The following is a 15,924-nucleotide window of genomic DNA, read 5'->3' on the forward strand; positions in this document are numbered from 1 at the left end:
AATCACTCCAGGTGTGGTGGTGCATACCTATGATCCCAGCTTTTAGGAGGTAGAAGGAGGAGGATCAGGAGTTCAAGTTCATCTTCAGCTACAAGGAGAGGACTGATGATCCACAGGCACCATGAAGCACACACCAACATAAACATATCACACACACACACACACACACACACACACACACACACACACACACACACACACACACTCATACAAATAATAAAGAAATAAATTGGATAAACAAAACAAACTTTCTATAGTCAAGTGAAAATGAAAGTATAACTTAACAGAACTTTTGGGATATAGCTAAGGCAGTTCTAAGAGGAAAGTTTATGACAATATATTTATATTTAAAAAATCATGGTGATGCATGCCTTTAGTCCTGGTACTCAAGAGGCAGAAGCAGGGGGATCTCTGAGTTTGAGGCCAGCTTACAGGTCTTCAGAGCAAATTCCAGGACAGCAAGGGCTACACAGAGAAACCCTGTCTCAAAAAAACAAACAAACAAAAAATAAGAGAGAGCAGGGCATCGTAGCCACCCACCAGCCTGCCAGCTTTCTGGACCATGCCAACCTGGAGGGTGACATCATAGCCATCCAGCCAGCTGATGTACAGCACGGCCTGGTGGGTGAGATCAAGTGCTTCTGGGAGAAAGGGCTCCACCTAGTGGCCATTACGTCCCTTCTGGCCAATGAAGAGCTTCTGAAGCGGTATGAAACTTTGACCTGGAAGACTCCTTTTCTTCCAGGGCTGGTGGAGTACATAAACTCAGGGCCAGTTGTAGCCATGGTCTGAGAGGGCTCCGTGTGGTGAAGAAGATAGGCTGAGGGATGCTTGGAGACACCAGTCCAGCTGTTTCTAAGGCAGGCACCACTGGAGCAGATCTCTGCATTCAAGTTGGCAGGAACATCATTCATGGCAATGATTTGGTACAGAGTGCCTAAGGTTTAAGCCGGGAGAACTGATTGACTACAAGTCTCATGCCCACAACTGGAATAGAAGTGTGAATAGAGGTGGGCAAAGCAGGGTCCTTAGCAACAGAACCAGGTGGATGCTGGAACATAGCTCTTCACTTCACTGACCAGAGGTAATAAGACAGGTCATCTTTCCTGAAGTATACTTACAAACGAAGCCTTTGGAACTGGAGGGAAAAACAGAGCACCCTCAAATAAACAACCTACTGATGGAACTCAAGGTTTTAGAAAAACAAGAACTCATCAAACCTAAAAGCAGTAGGTGAAAGGGATTCCCACACAGTGGGGGCTCCCTCCCAGACCCCTGATTAGGAACTAACCACCTGTCTTAGGGTTCTATTGCTATGAAGAGACACCATGAGCATGGCAACTCTTATAAAGAAAACATTTGATTGGGGTCGCTCACTTACAGTTTCAGAGGTTTAGTCCATTATCATCATGACGGGGAGCATGGTGGCATGCAGGCAGATGTGTTGCTGGAGCTGAGAGTGCTACATCTTGCAGGGAACAGGAAGTCGACTGACTATCACACTAAGTGAAGCTTGAGAAAAAGAGACCTCAAAGCCCACCCCTACACTTCCTCCAACAAGGCCACACCTTCTAATAGTGCCACTCCCTTTGGGAGCCATTTTCTTTCAAACCACCACAACATTCAAACGCCTGTTTTTACAGAGAGATCCTTTATTAAGCAGAAAAGTTAAAGTAGCTGCTTTCTGACTCAGGCAGAAAACAGAGGCACATGACCTTGCAGGTGTCATTTTTAAGAGGAGAAAAAAGGGGAAGTCTGTGTTAGAATGGGTTAGGATTCAGTGGGATACTTTGATTAGGCATGTTAATTAGGTGAACCAAAGGGGGTTTTTGATTGTTGGACTTTGGTACTAATCCTCAGGAATGAATCTGGCATAGGAAAGTGTCCAAATAAGGGAACAGACCTTGATGGTTTTAAGGAAGGCAGAGGGGATGGGGGCAAGGTCTGCCAGAGCCATATGCTCGAGTAGGTATTGGATCTACTTACCCTTCAATAGGTAAGAGTAAGTAAGTAAGAAATACTAAGTATCGGCCAGGCAGTGGTGGTGCACACCTTTAATCCCAGCACTCAGGAGGCAGAGGCAGGCGGATCTCTGTGAGTTTAAGGCCAGCCTGGTCTACAGAGCGAGTTCCAGGACAGGCAGGGCTACACCAAAAACCATCTCGAAAAACCAAAAAGAAAGAAAGAAAGAGAGAGAGAGAAAGAAAGGAAGGAAGAAAGACTAAGTATCAGGAAAGAAATTAATATGATGGAAAAGATTACAAACAATACACAGAATCAATCAGAACAAGTTAGTTCTGATGGGGCTGACAAGATGGCTCAATGAGGAAAGGTCCTTGCCGCCCAAGGATATGAGCCTGATGGTGGTAGAGAGAACCAGCTCCACAAAGTTGTCTTTGACCTCCACATGTACACCACGGCATGCCCTGCTCTGATAACAAATAAAGACCATTGAAAAGAAAAGTCAGTTCTGGGGCTATAAAGATAGCTCTGTGGGGTAAAGAACTTACTGTGTGAACATGAGGACCTGACTTCACACCTTTAGCACCCATGTAAAAAACAGACAGAGTGGTGTGTATCTATAACCTTAGCACCCCGGGGGTAGGGAAAAGACAGGCCCCCAATTAGGCCAGCCAACTAGAGCCCAAACCAATGAGCTCCATAGTCTGTGAAAACCCCGTCTCACAAAAGTGAAGTTGAAAGCAACAGAAGACACCTGTCGTTGACCTCTAGCCTCTACACACAGAGAGACAAGCACTCCTGCACCCCACCCTTATAAAAGAAACCACTCAACTGGAGGATTACTTACAGGTTCAGAGGGTTAGTCCGTGGTCGTCATGGTGGGAAACAGACACGTCACTGGAAAAAGAGCTGAGAGGGTTTAAAAACAGACTGACATATGGTTCAGTTTTTAACCTGTCACTGCTAGCTTAAGACACATCACCAAACTGTGTTCTTTATTCTTAAACCAATTCTGCATTATCAGCCTAAAGAGACAGAAGTCTGAACTGAAGGTCATTTCCTCTGATTCCATCTGCAATTCCTCCATCGCTGTGCTGAGACCGTGTGTAATCATTCTAGATGCTGAGTGTCCTTACTCAAGGGCAGAGCTATCCTCAGACACAGGGAAGAATTCCTTAATGGGAAGAGTTATTTGACCCCAGATCTATCATCTGGGGTGACTGAAATGGTTGTACAAAATCACATGTAAGGAATTTGACTCTTCAGGGGAGAGTTTGCAGCGCCACCTGCTGGGGAAGATCTGACATGCCTGAACTTGCATGTTAATAAGCAAGCAGCCTGGACCAGAGGTGTGTAAGACTTGCTAATTAAAAGGATTCATAGATCTCAGAAGGCCTGGTGACTGAAGCTCTGCAGGTAGGGCCTTAGGACTAACATGTTAAGATTTCAGGCACTCTGGGACTTGGGGAACAAATGCCTTTCTCAAGCTTGTCTAATGAGAATCACTTGGGAATTCTGTTCACAACACTTAGCTGGTTCACATGCCAGACTTACTGAAACAAGACCTCCAGACGAGAGCGCCGGACCTAAGATATGTGATCAGAGTGAAGTTGAGTCTCCAAAGATGAACATTTGGGCAATCCTACAGAGCTGGACTGAATGCCATTCTTTACTCTAAAGACTATCTAGATGAGGCTAATGATGCTTGATTGAAGGGCAGTGGACAGGATTAACAGCTATCCAGGAAAGATCTGCACATCAGGATTGGACCACAGTGCCACTGCCAGGAGGTCCCAGGTGCCTCTGCCCAGTCTAGTCCTTTGGAACTGTGATCCAGCTTCTTTCCTAAACCTCAAGCTCCAGGGAGCTGATGAAGCTAATGTCAACTTCCTCCTGGGCAGAATGCCCTTTGGAGCAACCCAAGGTGCTGTTTGCTTTGTGAATTTTTGTATGCCCTGTGTAGCACCCACCCACACCCAACCTCCTTTCCTTCCGGGGGTGGAAGTATCTTCCGAATCTTAGTTGTATAGAGCACATAATAAAACACCAGTGCTGTCAGTGGTCAGTCAGGCAGCAAGCCTAACCTGCTCTAAGACCAACCTGGATTTTTGCCACAATTACCTAAGCAGACACATGAAACGGGGTGTGGCCAGTCTTCTCTCCTCTAAATTAAAAAGTTAATTTAAAAGTTTCAATGATTTTAAAGCAGCCATATAGGGTTTGAAAAAGAGTTCTTAGGCTGGCAAGATGGTTCAACTGGAAAAGTGTTTGCAAGGCAAGCATGAGAACTAGAAGTTGGACCCCAAAAACATCATTCAAAAGCCAGACGGACATGTTGACCCACCTGTTATCCCAGCTCGGGGAAGGTGGAGATAAAGACACCTCACTCCACTGGCTGGGTAGACTAGGCAAAAGGACAAACCTCAATACACACAATGGGAAGTGATTGGGAGGAAACAAAACTAAACAAACACAAAACAGTAACACCCCAGTTCAACCTCAGGCCTCTCTTGTATAACAGTTTCCTCCTGGATTGAAACATTCCATCCTTATAGGAAGCTCCTTAAATGGGAAGTCAACAACTCAAAACAGCTTTAGGAAGTCCCTGAAATGGACCAGATTGTCTACACGCCTCCCTGCCAGAGTAAACCATAAAAGCTGAGCGTGCTTCTTCAGTGAGTGAGGCCAAGCCACAAGGAAGCAAACCTGCAAAGAAGACTGAGGCCAGACCAGCAGCCTGGAAGACGTAGAAACCAGCGGAGCTGCCTGGAAGGGGTTTAGGCTTACTGAGACACGGGAAAGGACACTCTTCGACCTATTGAGCTGCCGAGGGCTATGCCGTGAGCACATGCGCAGTGAGCACCATGTTCCCAGTTTTATGAACTGTCATCATTGCTGGGATGGGCTTTGGTGATGCAGCGGCCCACAAGTCATTTCTGCTCCTGTAAGTAATCCCTCACCCATATTCCTGTAAGTAACCCCAATAAAACTCACTGGTTTACCAAGCTAGACTTTGGTGGTATCTGTATTTTGGTCTTTTGTGGGCAACCTGTCTGGGGTGAGTAGACATGTCGATAGCTCCTCCCCAGGAAAAGTCTTGCCACACAGCTTCTCTGAACACACCCATACACAATCAAGCAGGGCAAAAAAAGATTCTCATTCCATTTAAACCCAAATACAGTAAGTTAGATATAAACAAAGTCTTAAAAGAAGAAAGGGAATGCAAAATTTCCCAAACTGATCATTCTTTTTTGCATGGGATATCTCATGAATATCAGTCCTCTGCATAACATGTATTGATTGGAGAAAGGATTTTTTTCCTTCCCTATAATCACCGTGGAGGCTCTTTGTTTCAAATTACAGTCATCCGTCCATATCTAAGGAATTGGTTCCACGACACTTTTCTATACTCAAACATATTCAAAACTCTCATATAAAATGACAAAGGTCTGAAGGTGTTCAAATCATGGGCAATCTGGAGTGTGGATGTGCACTTGACTAAGTGGTATATTCATACATACACGTTCATGTGTGTGCGCAGATGTCTGCATGTGCATTTCTGTGGAGGTCAGAGATCAACAGTGTCCTTCTCATCTACCTTTTTTAGACAGACTCTCTTGCTGGACCTGGAGTTCACTGATTTAACTAGACTGCCTGGCCAGCAAGAACCAGAGATCCTTTTGTCTCTGTTTCCCCAGTACTGAGATTACAAGCAAGACCTTTGATACCTGGCATTTTTGTGTAGATTCTGGGGAATGAACTCAGAACTCAGGTCCTTGTGCTTGTAAGTGTTTTACTGACCAAGTTATCTCCCCAGGCCCTAAAAGAATATTTTCTATATGCAGTTGGTTGAACCTAAGATTCAGAACCTGTGAATGTATTTGGACTTTCCTGCAGAACTTTCTTTGGACCTTTCTTGTCAGACTTTCTTTGGACTGCTAGCCCCCAAATAATGACACAGAGACTTCTTATTAATGATGAAAGTGTGTCCTTAGCTTAGGCTTGCTTCCAACTAGCTCTTATAACTTAAACAAACCTGTTTCTATTAATCTATGTTTTTCCACGTGGCTCTTTCCTGCCTCTCAGTACCATGCATCCAACTTGCTCCAAGTCTCACTGTGAAATTCTGAGCACCTCAGATCCTTCCCAAGTTCCTCTCTCTTCCTGGAAATCCCACCTATTCTCTCCTGCCCAGCTATTGACCATCCAGCTCTTTATTAAACCGACCGCAGTGGCATATCTTCACATAGTGTACAAAAAGATTATCTCAAAACATGTGATTACAGAGGACTTGCTCTTTAATTGTAAAGGTCAGGGGGGAAAATGTCTGTATCAAGAGTAGGCTTATCTGGGCTTCCTAAGATAAAAGTTTCCACACTGCTGCTCCTTCTTTCAACAATGGAACTTCTCTGCTAATCATGTGCCCTTTCCATGTCACCTTGCTTCCACAGAAGATTTTTTTTCTGGTCACCATCTTTCCCCGAGGTGCACTAACTATGGTGGCCTTCCCATGTTAGTCATTTTCTTGAAGTCTGCAAAGCTCCGACAAAGTTCCTCAAAAGCTGTCTAAAAATTAAGGGGTTGGGAGTGAATGCATGGCTCTACATTCTCCATTCACCCCTTTCCCTCGCCCCCACAGCAAACCCTCTGCTTTTTTGTTACTCACACTATGTTCTGTGTGAGACTGGAACAATCATTTTTCAACTAAGCAGTTTGAAAAGCACGAAGTTAAATGATCACCCATTTTCAGGCATGGAATGGTAGGCAACCTGAGGGAATGAGGGCGGGGTGAGCAAATCTTTCCTGTCTTCTGGGTTCCCTCTCACCGAGTCTCTAACAGAGCAACTAGGACATCATAAGCCCCAGCTCACCTTATATTCTAGGACCAAGTCTGCCACCTGCCAAAAGACAGCAAGGGAGACTCACCTCGGCTGCTCAGAGATGTGAGGTCACATTGCTTGCTACTTTTGTCCTTGCTCTAAAAACTGGTGTCCAGCTCTGTCATGGACCCCATAGTAACCGTAACTAGAGCCCTGTCTTGGCTTGGCAATGTCCTCCACTTCTTCCCCTCAACCCAGAGTTTTATCACATGAAGTCATAACAGTCATTCTGAAAGTCACTTGTTTTACCAGTTGCCTGATCATAGCACGTCAAGTCCCCATAGGCTTGACTTCTGGAATCTGAGCCATCTCTCTCTTAATATGGTCACCGTCTCTACCTTTCCTGAAGTCTGTGTGTGTGTGTGTGTGTGTGTGTGTGTGTGTGTGTGCAGGAGCCACTTCTCTGTCTCAAGGTCTTACAGTGTCTTTAACTTTGATTTATGTTTAACCTTGAATTCAGCTGACAGCATGGGTCCATGATCTTTATGAAATCTCCAAAGGGCTAATGGTCCTAAGAGGTAAACTAAATCAATTAAAGTTAAATGAATGTGGTTAGTGACTGTTGAACTGGACAGGGAAGACCGAACATTTTCATTATCACAGAAAGTTCTATTGGGCAGTACTACATACAGCTAACTTTACCCAGAACAATTCCAACTTGTGATGGTATTGTGTTCCCCAATATATTGTACACCCTAATAAACTTATCTGGGGTCAGAGCACAGAACAGCCACTAGATTAGACATAGAGGCCAGGCAGTGGTGGTACACACCTTTAATCCTAACATTCTGGAGGCAGAGATCCATTCAGATCTCTGTGAGTTCAAAGCCACACTGGAAACAGCCAGGCACGGTGACACATGCCTTTAATCCCAGGAAGTGATGGCAGGAAGCAGAAAGGTATATAAGGCGTGAGGACCAGGAGCTAGGGCCTGGTTAAGCTTTTATACTTCTAGCAGCAGTTCAGCTGAGATCCATTTGGATGAGGACACAGAGGCTTCCAGTTTGAGGAAACAGGATCAGCTGAGGAATTGACGAGACGAAGTTAGCTGTGGCTGGTTCTGTTTCTCTGGTCTTTCAGTGTTCACCCCAATACCTGGCTCCGGGTTTGTTTTTATTAATAAGACCTTCTAACAGTCCGTGCTACATCTGGTGCCCAACGTTCGTGGTAAGACTTCACAAAAAAGCCACTTGCCTGTGGCCTTGTGGCCCCCAGCTCAGACCAGAGCTACATGTTGCCGGTTGTGGTGGCTCACTCTGGTAGGATTTGCTGAAGGAGGCAGAGGCCGGAGGATCCCGAGTTTGAGGCCGGCCTAGGAGGCTTGCTGAGGAGAAGCTGAGGCCGGGGCCAAGCTACAAACAGTGGCAGCAGGACCATGGCGGTGGTGGCTACCGCTCCGAGTTGCCAGCTGCTTGTCATCGTGCTCCACCAAATGGTACTCACTTAAAATGTTTTGGGCAATTTTAGGTGGTTTACAAACCCTTCCCCTTGAGACCCCACCTGTAAATCCCAAGTCATTGGTTAGGAATCCCTTTCTAATACAGGCAGAGATCATGGGGCCATCCTGAACTTGGTAGAGGAAAAGAGGGGCAGACAAACCTCAGTTACACTTACCTTGGCACAAATTTTTAAGTACAGGAGAGGTCAAGAAATTTCCTGCGAACCTAAGCAGCCTGGCTTTGTGGTAAATTGTCCCAATCATCCTATCCTATTCATTCACTTACCTAATAATTATTGGATTCCAACTTTACACTCACACTTGCCTAGTCAAGAGGACACAGAAGTTACCATAACTGCTCAATTTGCCAATGATGATCCACAAAACTTTGCCACTCTCCAATGCTCAGGCCATAATCTACCTTTCTTATTAGACAGTTTGACTTGTATTTAGATAGCTCAGATTACAATCTCCTCACTTCCAAGATAAATTTTAGGGTATTTTGTATTCTAATCTCCAGATTTTTTTATTTATGTTTTAAATAACAAAATAGAAGACTTCACCCATGGCAAAATTTCCAAGGATTACTTAAAGCTACTTCCCTTGTATGGCTACGGACATGGGCAATTCTAGATCTAGTTGGTGTGTGTGTGTGTGTGTGTGTGTGTGTGTGTGTGTGTGTGTGCACGCGCGCAGGTCTCATAAGGCCAGAGGTGCTGGAGATATATAAGCTATCTAATGTGGGTGTTGGGATTTGAATTTGGGTCCTCTGCAGAGGTAGTATGGACTCTTAAGTGCTGAGCCACTTTTCTGGCCTAATTCTTATTAATTTTTAAATTAAAACCTAAGTAAGTTCTATAGCTTGTGATTGTTTGATGTATCTTCTAAGTATCTTTTAATGTATAGGGTTTCTCTTACTTCTCTTGATTTCCTTACTATCCATTAAAGAAATCCAGTTATTTATCTAGCATCCTTGTGGAGCAGTTTAAAGTCTATGAAACTCCAGGATTTCACTCTAGGCATGTTTATGTCTTTTTCCTTCTTTGGGTTTTCTTACTTTGTAGCGTGGACTGGCTTCAAACTCCTGGAGGTCCTCCTTCCTCATCCCCCGAGTCCTGAGGTTACAGGCATGAACAACCACACCTATGTCGAGTTTGGTAATGTTTATCTTTACATTTTAAGTCATCAAGATATTTACATACATTAATGCAAATCTCCCATGTTTTGTGTAAGAAACACACCAAATCATCCTTTTAGTTAATATGCCTTTCCAGTCAGTAATTGCCGATACGTTTTAAGAAAGTGAACAAAGGAAAAAACATTTTAAAATTTTATTTCCTCTAGATATCCACTAGAGGGCGATATTTCCTTTATTATATTTCTCTTAATGCGCATTAAATCCATCAAATGTTTTCGTATTTTCTGACAAGTTGAACCTCTAATTTGACTTCTGATCTCGCGTCTATAAAATGTGACTCTGTTAATTTGATGGCTGTTTGTGCCTTGCACAGTACTTCCATCATTGACTCTGTTCCCAGTTCTAACCGTCTGTAAGCGACGTCTCACACACCCTGGGAAAGGAAAAATTAAGTAAAACTGCCAAGTAAAAAGTCGTTTCATGGGGAAAGGGATCATTAATTTAAGGAAAGAGACAAACCAGACGTTTCTAGTTCGTATCCAACTCACGGCCCAAGGTCATAACTGTAAAGTACAGCACAAAGGAGCCATTCAGGAGCTGGCGAAGCGGACTTGGTACGAACGTGTGCACAATGCACGGTTTGATTTTGCAGTTCTCCTTGAGGGGGCTGATGCACGTTTGTGCACGTGCGTATGAATAGTTATGGGGCAGCAGCCGGACGTGCGTGGGTCTGTGCAATCAGTAGCTCTCTAGCGAACCGCAAAATCAGACACACCGGATGCAACTCGGCTCTCATGGAAGGTCAGTAATTCACTGTACCTAGGAGGCAGAGTCCTGAGGGGCAGATGACCCGCCTACCCGCACATCAGTCCAGCAAGTCCTTAAAAGGGAACACCTGCGTCCAGCGAGGTGTTCAAACGCCGGTCCTCATTTCTCACCTTGTTCTTCCTCAAGCGCTCCCTCCCACCTTGGACAAAAAGGATCTGCCGGGCAGTACGCAGGTAATAGGGAAGTCGTGCATTCATTAGATTAGGATTCCTCCTTTAAAGTAATCCTAGGAAAACGGTGTGAACCTACACCGGGGTTTGATCACAGGCCTCCGGGTGTCGGGCCATTTTCAGATCCCAGCTTAAGAAATTCTGTTCCCACTGGAACCTAAAGTCAGTATAAACAAAACCAGACAGATCTGAGAAGAGAGGCAGCGGCGTCCCTCTTCCCTCCAAGCATAAACAGTTTTTCATTTAGGAAAAGAGGAGGAGCTCGGTAGAAAGTCGACAAGAAAGGTGGATCGGGTCTCTTTCCTGTTTTCTTACTTCGAGAGGCTTCGCTGCACGCAGCTTCACAAGGAGCTGCCTGCTTATGTCCCAAGTCCAGAAAGCGGTTAAGGGGCAGCGCACAGAGGCTTTACCTTCTCGCTAAACTAAACGAAAGTTTAGTTCTCGGCTCTGGGGCCTGCTTTCTGGGTTCCCCCCGTGCTTTCCGGGTCTCTGCGCCCCACCCCCTTGCCAGCTCGCTCGCCTGTTCCTCTCCCTCCTCCCTGCAACCCACCCGCTACACTCGGTCCCGGGTTTCCCAGCAGAGGGGTTTCATCCGACGCGGAGTGAAATTTGCATAGCCCCGCCTCTCCCGGAAACCATTGGTGCAGCCCTTGCCGGGCGCGGCTGATGATTGGTGAGCCGCCCGGGGTGTATTTGCATGCGGACCGCCCCCCAGAACCCATCTGGGTCGGTAGCCCGCGCCGCGAAGAAGTTTGTGGGGCGCGTTCTCACCGGCTGGTCCCGGACGGGCCTCGGGCGCCTGGCTCTTCGGTGGCCGCCCAGGTCTCTCGGCATTCTTTCTCGGCAGTTGTGGACGTTCGGTAAGGGGAGCTGAGAGAGGGCTGGCGGGGGCAGTGCGGAGGAGGAGCGCCGCGGGGAGCCCGCTCGCTGACAGCGGCGCGTCAGGACGCGGACGGCGGCGGTGGGCTCCGGCTCGCCCAGACCGGCTCGGCCCGGGGCTTCGCCTACCTTCCCGCGGCCCGTGCGCGGGCGATGCTGCGGCCCCGAGGCTCGGCGCGGCGAGTCCGGAGGGCGCCTCGCAGAGCCTAGAGCTGGTTTCCGCGCCCCGCGCCGGGGCAAGTGGGCATGGAACAGTGAGAGCCCCTCGTTGGGCGAGGCCGCGCGCGGAGGCTCCCCATGGCCGGGACGTACAGCTCCACACTGAAGACACTGGAGGACTTGACCTTGGACTCCGGGTATGGGGCCGGCGACTCGTGCCGCTCGCTCAGCCTCTCCTCTTCCAAGTCCAACTCGCAGGCGCTCAACTCTTCGGCGCAGCAGCACCGCGGGGCGGCCTGGTGGTGCTACTCCGGCTCCATGAACAGCCGCCACAACAGCTGGGACACGGTGAACACGGTGCTGCCCGAGGATCCCGAAGTGGCCGACCTCTTCTCGCGCTGCCCGCGGCTCCCGGAGCTGGAGGAGTTCCCCTGGACCGAGGGAGACGTGGCCCGGGTGCTCCGCAAAAGCATCGGCGGCCGGAGGCTGCCCGCCTTCTCCGCCGAGGCGGTGAGGCGCTTGGCCGGGCTGCTCCGCCGGGCGCTCATCCGCGTGGCCCGGGAGGCGCAGCGCCTGAGCGTGCTGCACGCTAAGTGCACCCGCTTCGAGGTGCAGAGCGCGGTGCGCCTGGTGCACAGCTGGGCGCTGGCCGAGAGCTGCGCGCTGGCGGCGGTCAAGGCGTTGTCCCTCTACAGCATGAGCGCTGGCGATGGGCTGCGCCGCGGCAAGTCGGCCCGCTGCGGCCTCACTTTCTCCGTGGGCCGCTTCTTCCGTTGGATGGTGGACACTCGCATCTCCGTGCGCATCCATGAGTACGCGGCCATCTCTCTCACCGCCTGCATGGAGAACCTAGTTGAGGAGATCCGGGCCAGGGTGCTGGCGAGCCAGAGCCCGGATGGCGGAGGGGCAGGGGGCGGAGAGGTGTCTGCCGAGGCCTTGGAGATGGTCATCAACAACGACGCCGAGCTCTGGGGAGTCCTGCAACCCTATGAGCATCTCATCTGCGGCAAGAACGCCAATGGTAAGTACGGGGAGACCTCGACGCACGGACCAGATGGGCTACCCCAGGAATGGATCTAAGACCAAGCTGCGAAGCGTACCAGGTCTCTGAGAGAAATGGAATTCTGGAAGAATTCTTAAGTGGCTCTTGCCAAAGGTGGTTTTGGGTGTCTAACTTTTGGAGGATAAGGATAAGGATTAGTGTTCTGTTGGCTGTTCATTGATCGGGTGAGACTGGGTGGCTGGACCAAACTACTCCTGAACTACCCTCCAAAGTGAGGCTTGCTGCCCTGCTACGGGTTGCCTTGGTTAGTTGGGTCTCTAGGAATCTATTCTTCACTTTACTGTGATTTTTTTTTTTTTCCTGGTGTTTTCTTCAGCCCAGTAGCAGCAGCCCAGGGTCTGAACTCCCAAAACCTGAACCTTTGACAAATGGGATGGGTAGAGGAGAGTGGAGAGCCTCGGATCTGGTGCTCAGAGTCAGGCCCCTTCCCAGGAGGTGGAAGGAGAGCTGCCAGCTCTTAATACTGTGTGCCCAGGGAAACCAAGGACTTTTGAATCTCCTTCCCAGAAAGACAGCCACATGCTGGCTTCTGGGGCCCGAATTTCCAGCTGTCATTAACCAAGTAAGCATTTGATTAAAACCTCATGTTGAATTAAATGCACAACATTTAGGCTTTCCTGAAAGGAAAGATGACGGGCTCAGTAAACCACATTATGGGAATGAAGTATGGGGGATGGGCAGCTGCAGGGCATGGCGTCTGGAAAATAAAGCACTGAGTAGCTGCATCCCCCTGAAGGCTTCTGTGCCAAGGATGAAAGCAAAGCACTTGCCCTTCTCTGTGATAGTTTGGGGCATGAGATGCGTTCAACAGCCTACTGCCTGTCTAACTCCAGTTTCAGGAGTTGGAACCATATATTATTTAAGATGGACCAACCTTAGGGTCTAAATTTGGGTGCAACTTTCAGTGGCATATAAGCAGGTAGTGGAAGAGACCAGGCGGGTTCTGGAAAGGGATAAAGGTCACATGTAGATGTGGCTTAACATACTCCTGATAGCTAAAATTTAGAATAACAATGCTTCAGTCACTGTTGGCAGCACTTTGTACGTGACGAGCACTTTTATAAATTAGCCAGCATGCATTTGTACTGTGATACAGTGAACTGGGCATTTGGTTTCTGTCCCCATTTTCTGCATACAACTCCTAGAGTTCCTGGAGATCTCCAAAATGAGAATGTATTTTTGTATGATAATGACTAAGAGCTTGCCACCTGTAGGTAGTTTCAGGATGGGGATTAGTCACCAGAAAGACTCAAGCAGGCTTTAAAAGGGTTAGTATCTACAGACTCCTGCCCCAGCCTCCCAGGAGGGAGAGAGGCAGGAGGTTAAGTCCATCATCGGTGGCCAAGATTTTAATCAATCACGCATGTATAATAAAGTCTTCATAAAGAAAACTCAAGAAGACAAGTTTCCTGGTGCTTCTGGATAGCTGAACACCAGAGCAGCAAGTGACTCACTTTCCTTCACATGTTGTCCGATGGGTGTCTTTATGGATAGCCTTGTAAACTTTATAAACAAGCCAGGGTACTGGTAAGTGCCTCCCTAAATTCCTCACAGGAGCCACTCTAGCAAATGAAATCAGAAGAGGGCATTGTGGAGACCCTGCTTTATAGCCAGTGGTCAGAAGCATGAGCAAAAACTACCTAGGACTTGGGGCTGGATTGAGCTCCTGAGAATGGGAGCTGGTGTTATCTCCTGGCGGTGTCAGGGTTTAATTGGGTTGAATTAGAGGACATCCAGCTGTGTGTGCTTTAGACGTGTTTGCTTGTCAGTGGAGGAGTCCCCACACTTTGGGGAGATAAAGAATACATGTTCTCTATTGATTGTAGTGTGAGAACGGGGAAAATGGTTTGTTTCTCCAAGAGATAAGTACCTGTAGTGTTACCCCATTATACAGAGGGGGAGCTAAAGGACTCAGCATTTCAGTCTTTTGCATAGCTAACACAGATACTAAGTAACAAAACTGGAATTTGAACCTTGGCATGCTACATGGCTCTGTTTCATCCGCCTATCTTCGAGGAGACCAATTGACCTGCTAGGCCGAATTTGGAAGAGCCTGTATTTACTCAGTGTGCTTATTTTGATATTTCTTGCTGTGGGTTTCATTTCTGACACTGCCACGAGACATTCTTGGAAATCAAGAGTATTTGCCTTTTAATTTTCCTGCTCTTAGGTCAGAGTTGAGGTCAATCCAAGAGTTGATGATGTCACTGCTGATAATCATGCTTCACACTTGAAGTTTGTGGCTTCAGCACTGGGAACACCAGTTCCAAGAGAGGAAGTGGAGGGCAAGGGGGTTTCCATCCAGTTGTCATAGCCTGAGGGAAGAGTTCTGTACTAAGGGAAACCCTCACAGTACCGTGGGGCCTGGACCGAATCTGGAGAGTAAAGTCTTGGGGTAAAGCACTTAAACCCTAACCCCATAAGCCAAATTGGACTACCAGTGGATACAAGACAAACCGGTGCGTGTCCTCGTGCCCAGCCAGAGCCCAGCCTGCTGAATGTCTCTTTCTGACTGCGAACCAAGACTTAGAAGAGCAGCTGCCTCTTGGTGTACCTGCAAGTGCGAAGTGGTCAGAAGTCACTAGCAAACAAGTGTTCCATCTGAGGGGCTCACAGCCAGAGAGCATCGCTTATGAAATCCCTTGGGACTGTCTTTACGGATGGGCATTTTGTCCCTGTGATTGGCCCTTCAGCCTTGGTGAGGAAGGCAGGAATGCTCCTCTCCCTAGGATGCTCAATACCAGAGGGTCTCCCTCTGAGTTCTCTGGTCTCTAAGGCACTCTTCCAGGAGAGACAACTATTGTCTTCCCCTTCATAACATGGATGCCCACTTCTCATACTTAGAAACTAGGGGGCGGCCTCACTGAACAGCAACTCGGCTGATCTATTAAATCCCCTTAGACAGGGAAATGAATGTTTACTAGAGAAGCAATGAATTGCATATGTTGGAAAGCTGTCTTCAGAGGGAGGAAGCCTAAACCACTTAGGAAAGAAACTCAGAGCTCCAACCCTTTTTATATTAGAGTGGCCCCAAAGCCAGCAAGGTTACAATGTATACAGCTGAAGACCAAGTGGGAATGCCTCCATATGGGAAGGGAGAGTGCTGGCTGGTATTCTTGCCATGCTGATCTTCCCTTTAAATTATATATGTATTGTTGTTGTGCTGCTAATTACACAGCATGGGCTCATGCATTTGACTCAGCTATATAGAGCTCTTAAACTTTTAATGTCTTCCACCAAGGAATTTAAGAGCCCTAATCCATCTATTCTTCTCCATTACTCAGAATGCCAGACAAATATGGTTTTGCTCAGCCTGAGATGGATGATAAAAGTTCTGTAGTGTTTATAAAACAGGACCCCAGCTCCACAGAGCAGCAGGAGTTAAACATTGTTGATCATTTGGTATT

At 47.6% G+C, this 15,924-nt stretch overlaps 2 protein-coding genes across 2 annotated transcripts in view; both read left to right on the forward strand.

Moving 5' to 3' along the window:
* The first annotated feature begins 295 nt into the window (after positions 1 to 295).
* Positions 296 to 922, forward strand: LOC128102520 (uncharacterized). The gene is made up of 2 exons (XM_052726342.1): positions 296 to 786; positions 902 to 922. The coding sequence occupies exons 1-2, from the start codon at positions 358 to 360 to the stop codon at positions 920 to 922; spliced, it is 450 nt and encodes a 149-aa protein (XP_052582302.1). The 5' UTR covers positions 296 to 357.
* Positions 923 to 11,484: 10,562 nt separating this feature from the next.
* Abtb2 (ankyrin repeat and BTB domain containing 2) overlaps positions 11,485 to 15,924 on the forward strand; it is a 165,000-nt gene continuing 160,560 nt past the window's right edge. The window contains exon 1 of the mRNA XM_052725672.1: positions 11,485 to 12,475. Coding sequence (XP_052581632.1) covers positions 11,593 to 12,475 — 883 coding nt within the window. The 5' untranslated portion in view covers positions 11,485 to 11,592. The remainder of the gene's footprint in view (positions 12,476 to 15,924) is intronic.

Source organism: Peromyscus californicus, unplaced genomic scaffold (assembly GCF_007827085.1).
Source record: "Peromyscus californicus insignis strain IS unplaced genomic scaffold, ASM782708v3 Scaffold_7__1_contigs__length_154581171, whole genome shotgun sequence".
Lineage (NCBI taxonomy): Eukaryota > Metazoa > Chordata > Mammalia > Rodentia > Cricetidae > Peromyscus > Peromyscus californicus.

Excerpts from the sequence above, each read along its gene's own strand:
- LOC128102520 (XM_052726342.1), top strand. The coding sequence starts at position 358 with ATGGTGATGCATGCCTTTAGTCCTGGTACTCAAGAGGCAGAAGCAGGG. Across the intron at positions 787-901 it reads CAGGGCCAGTTGTAGCCATG|GAACATCATTCATGGCAATG; the intron begins GTCTGAGAGGGC and ends TCAAGTTGGCAG.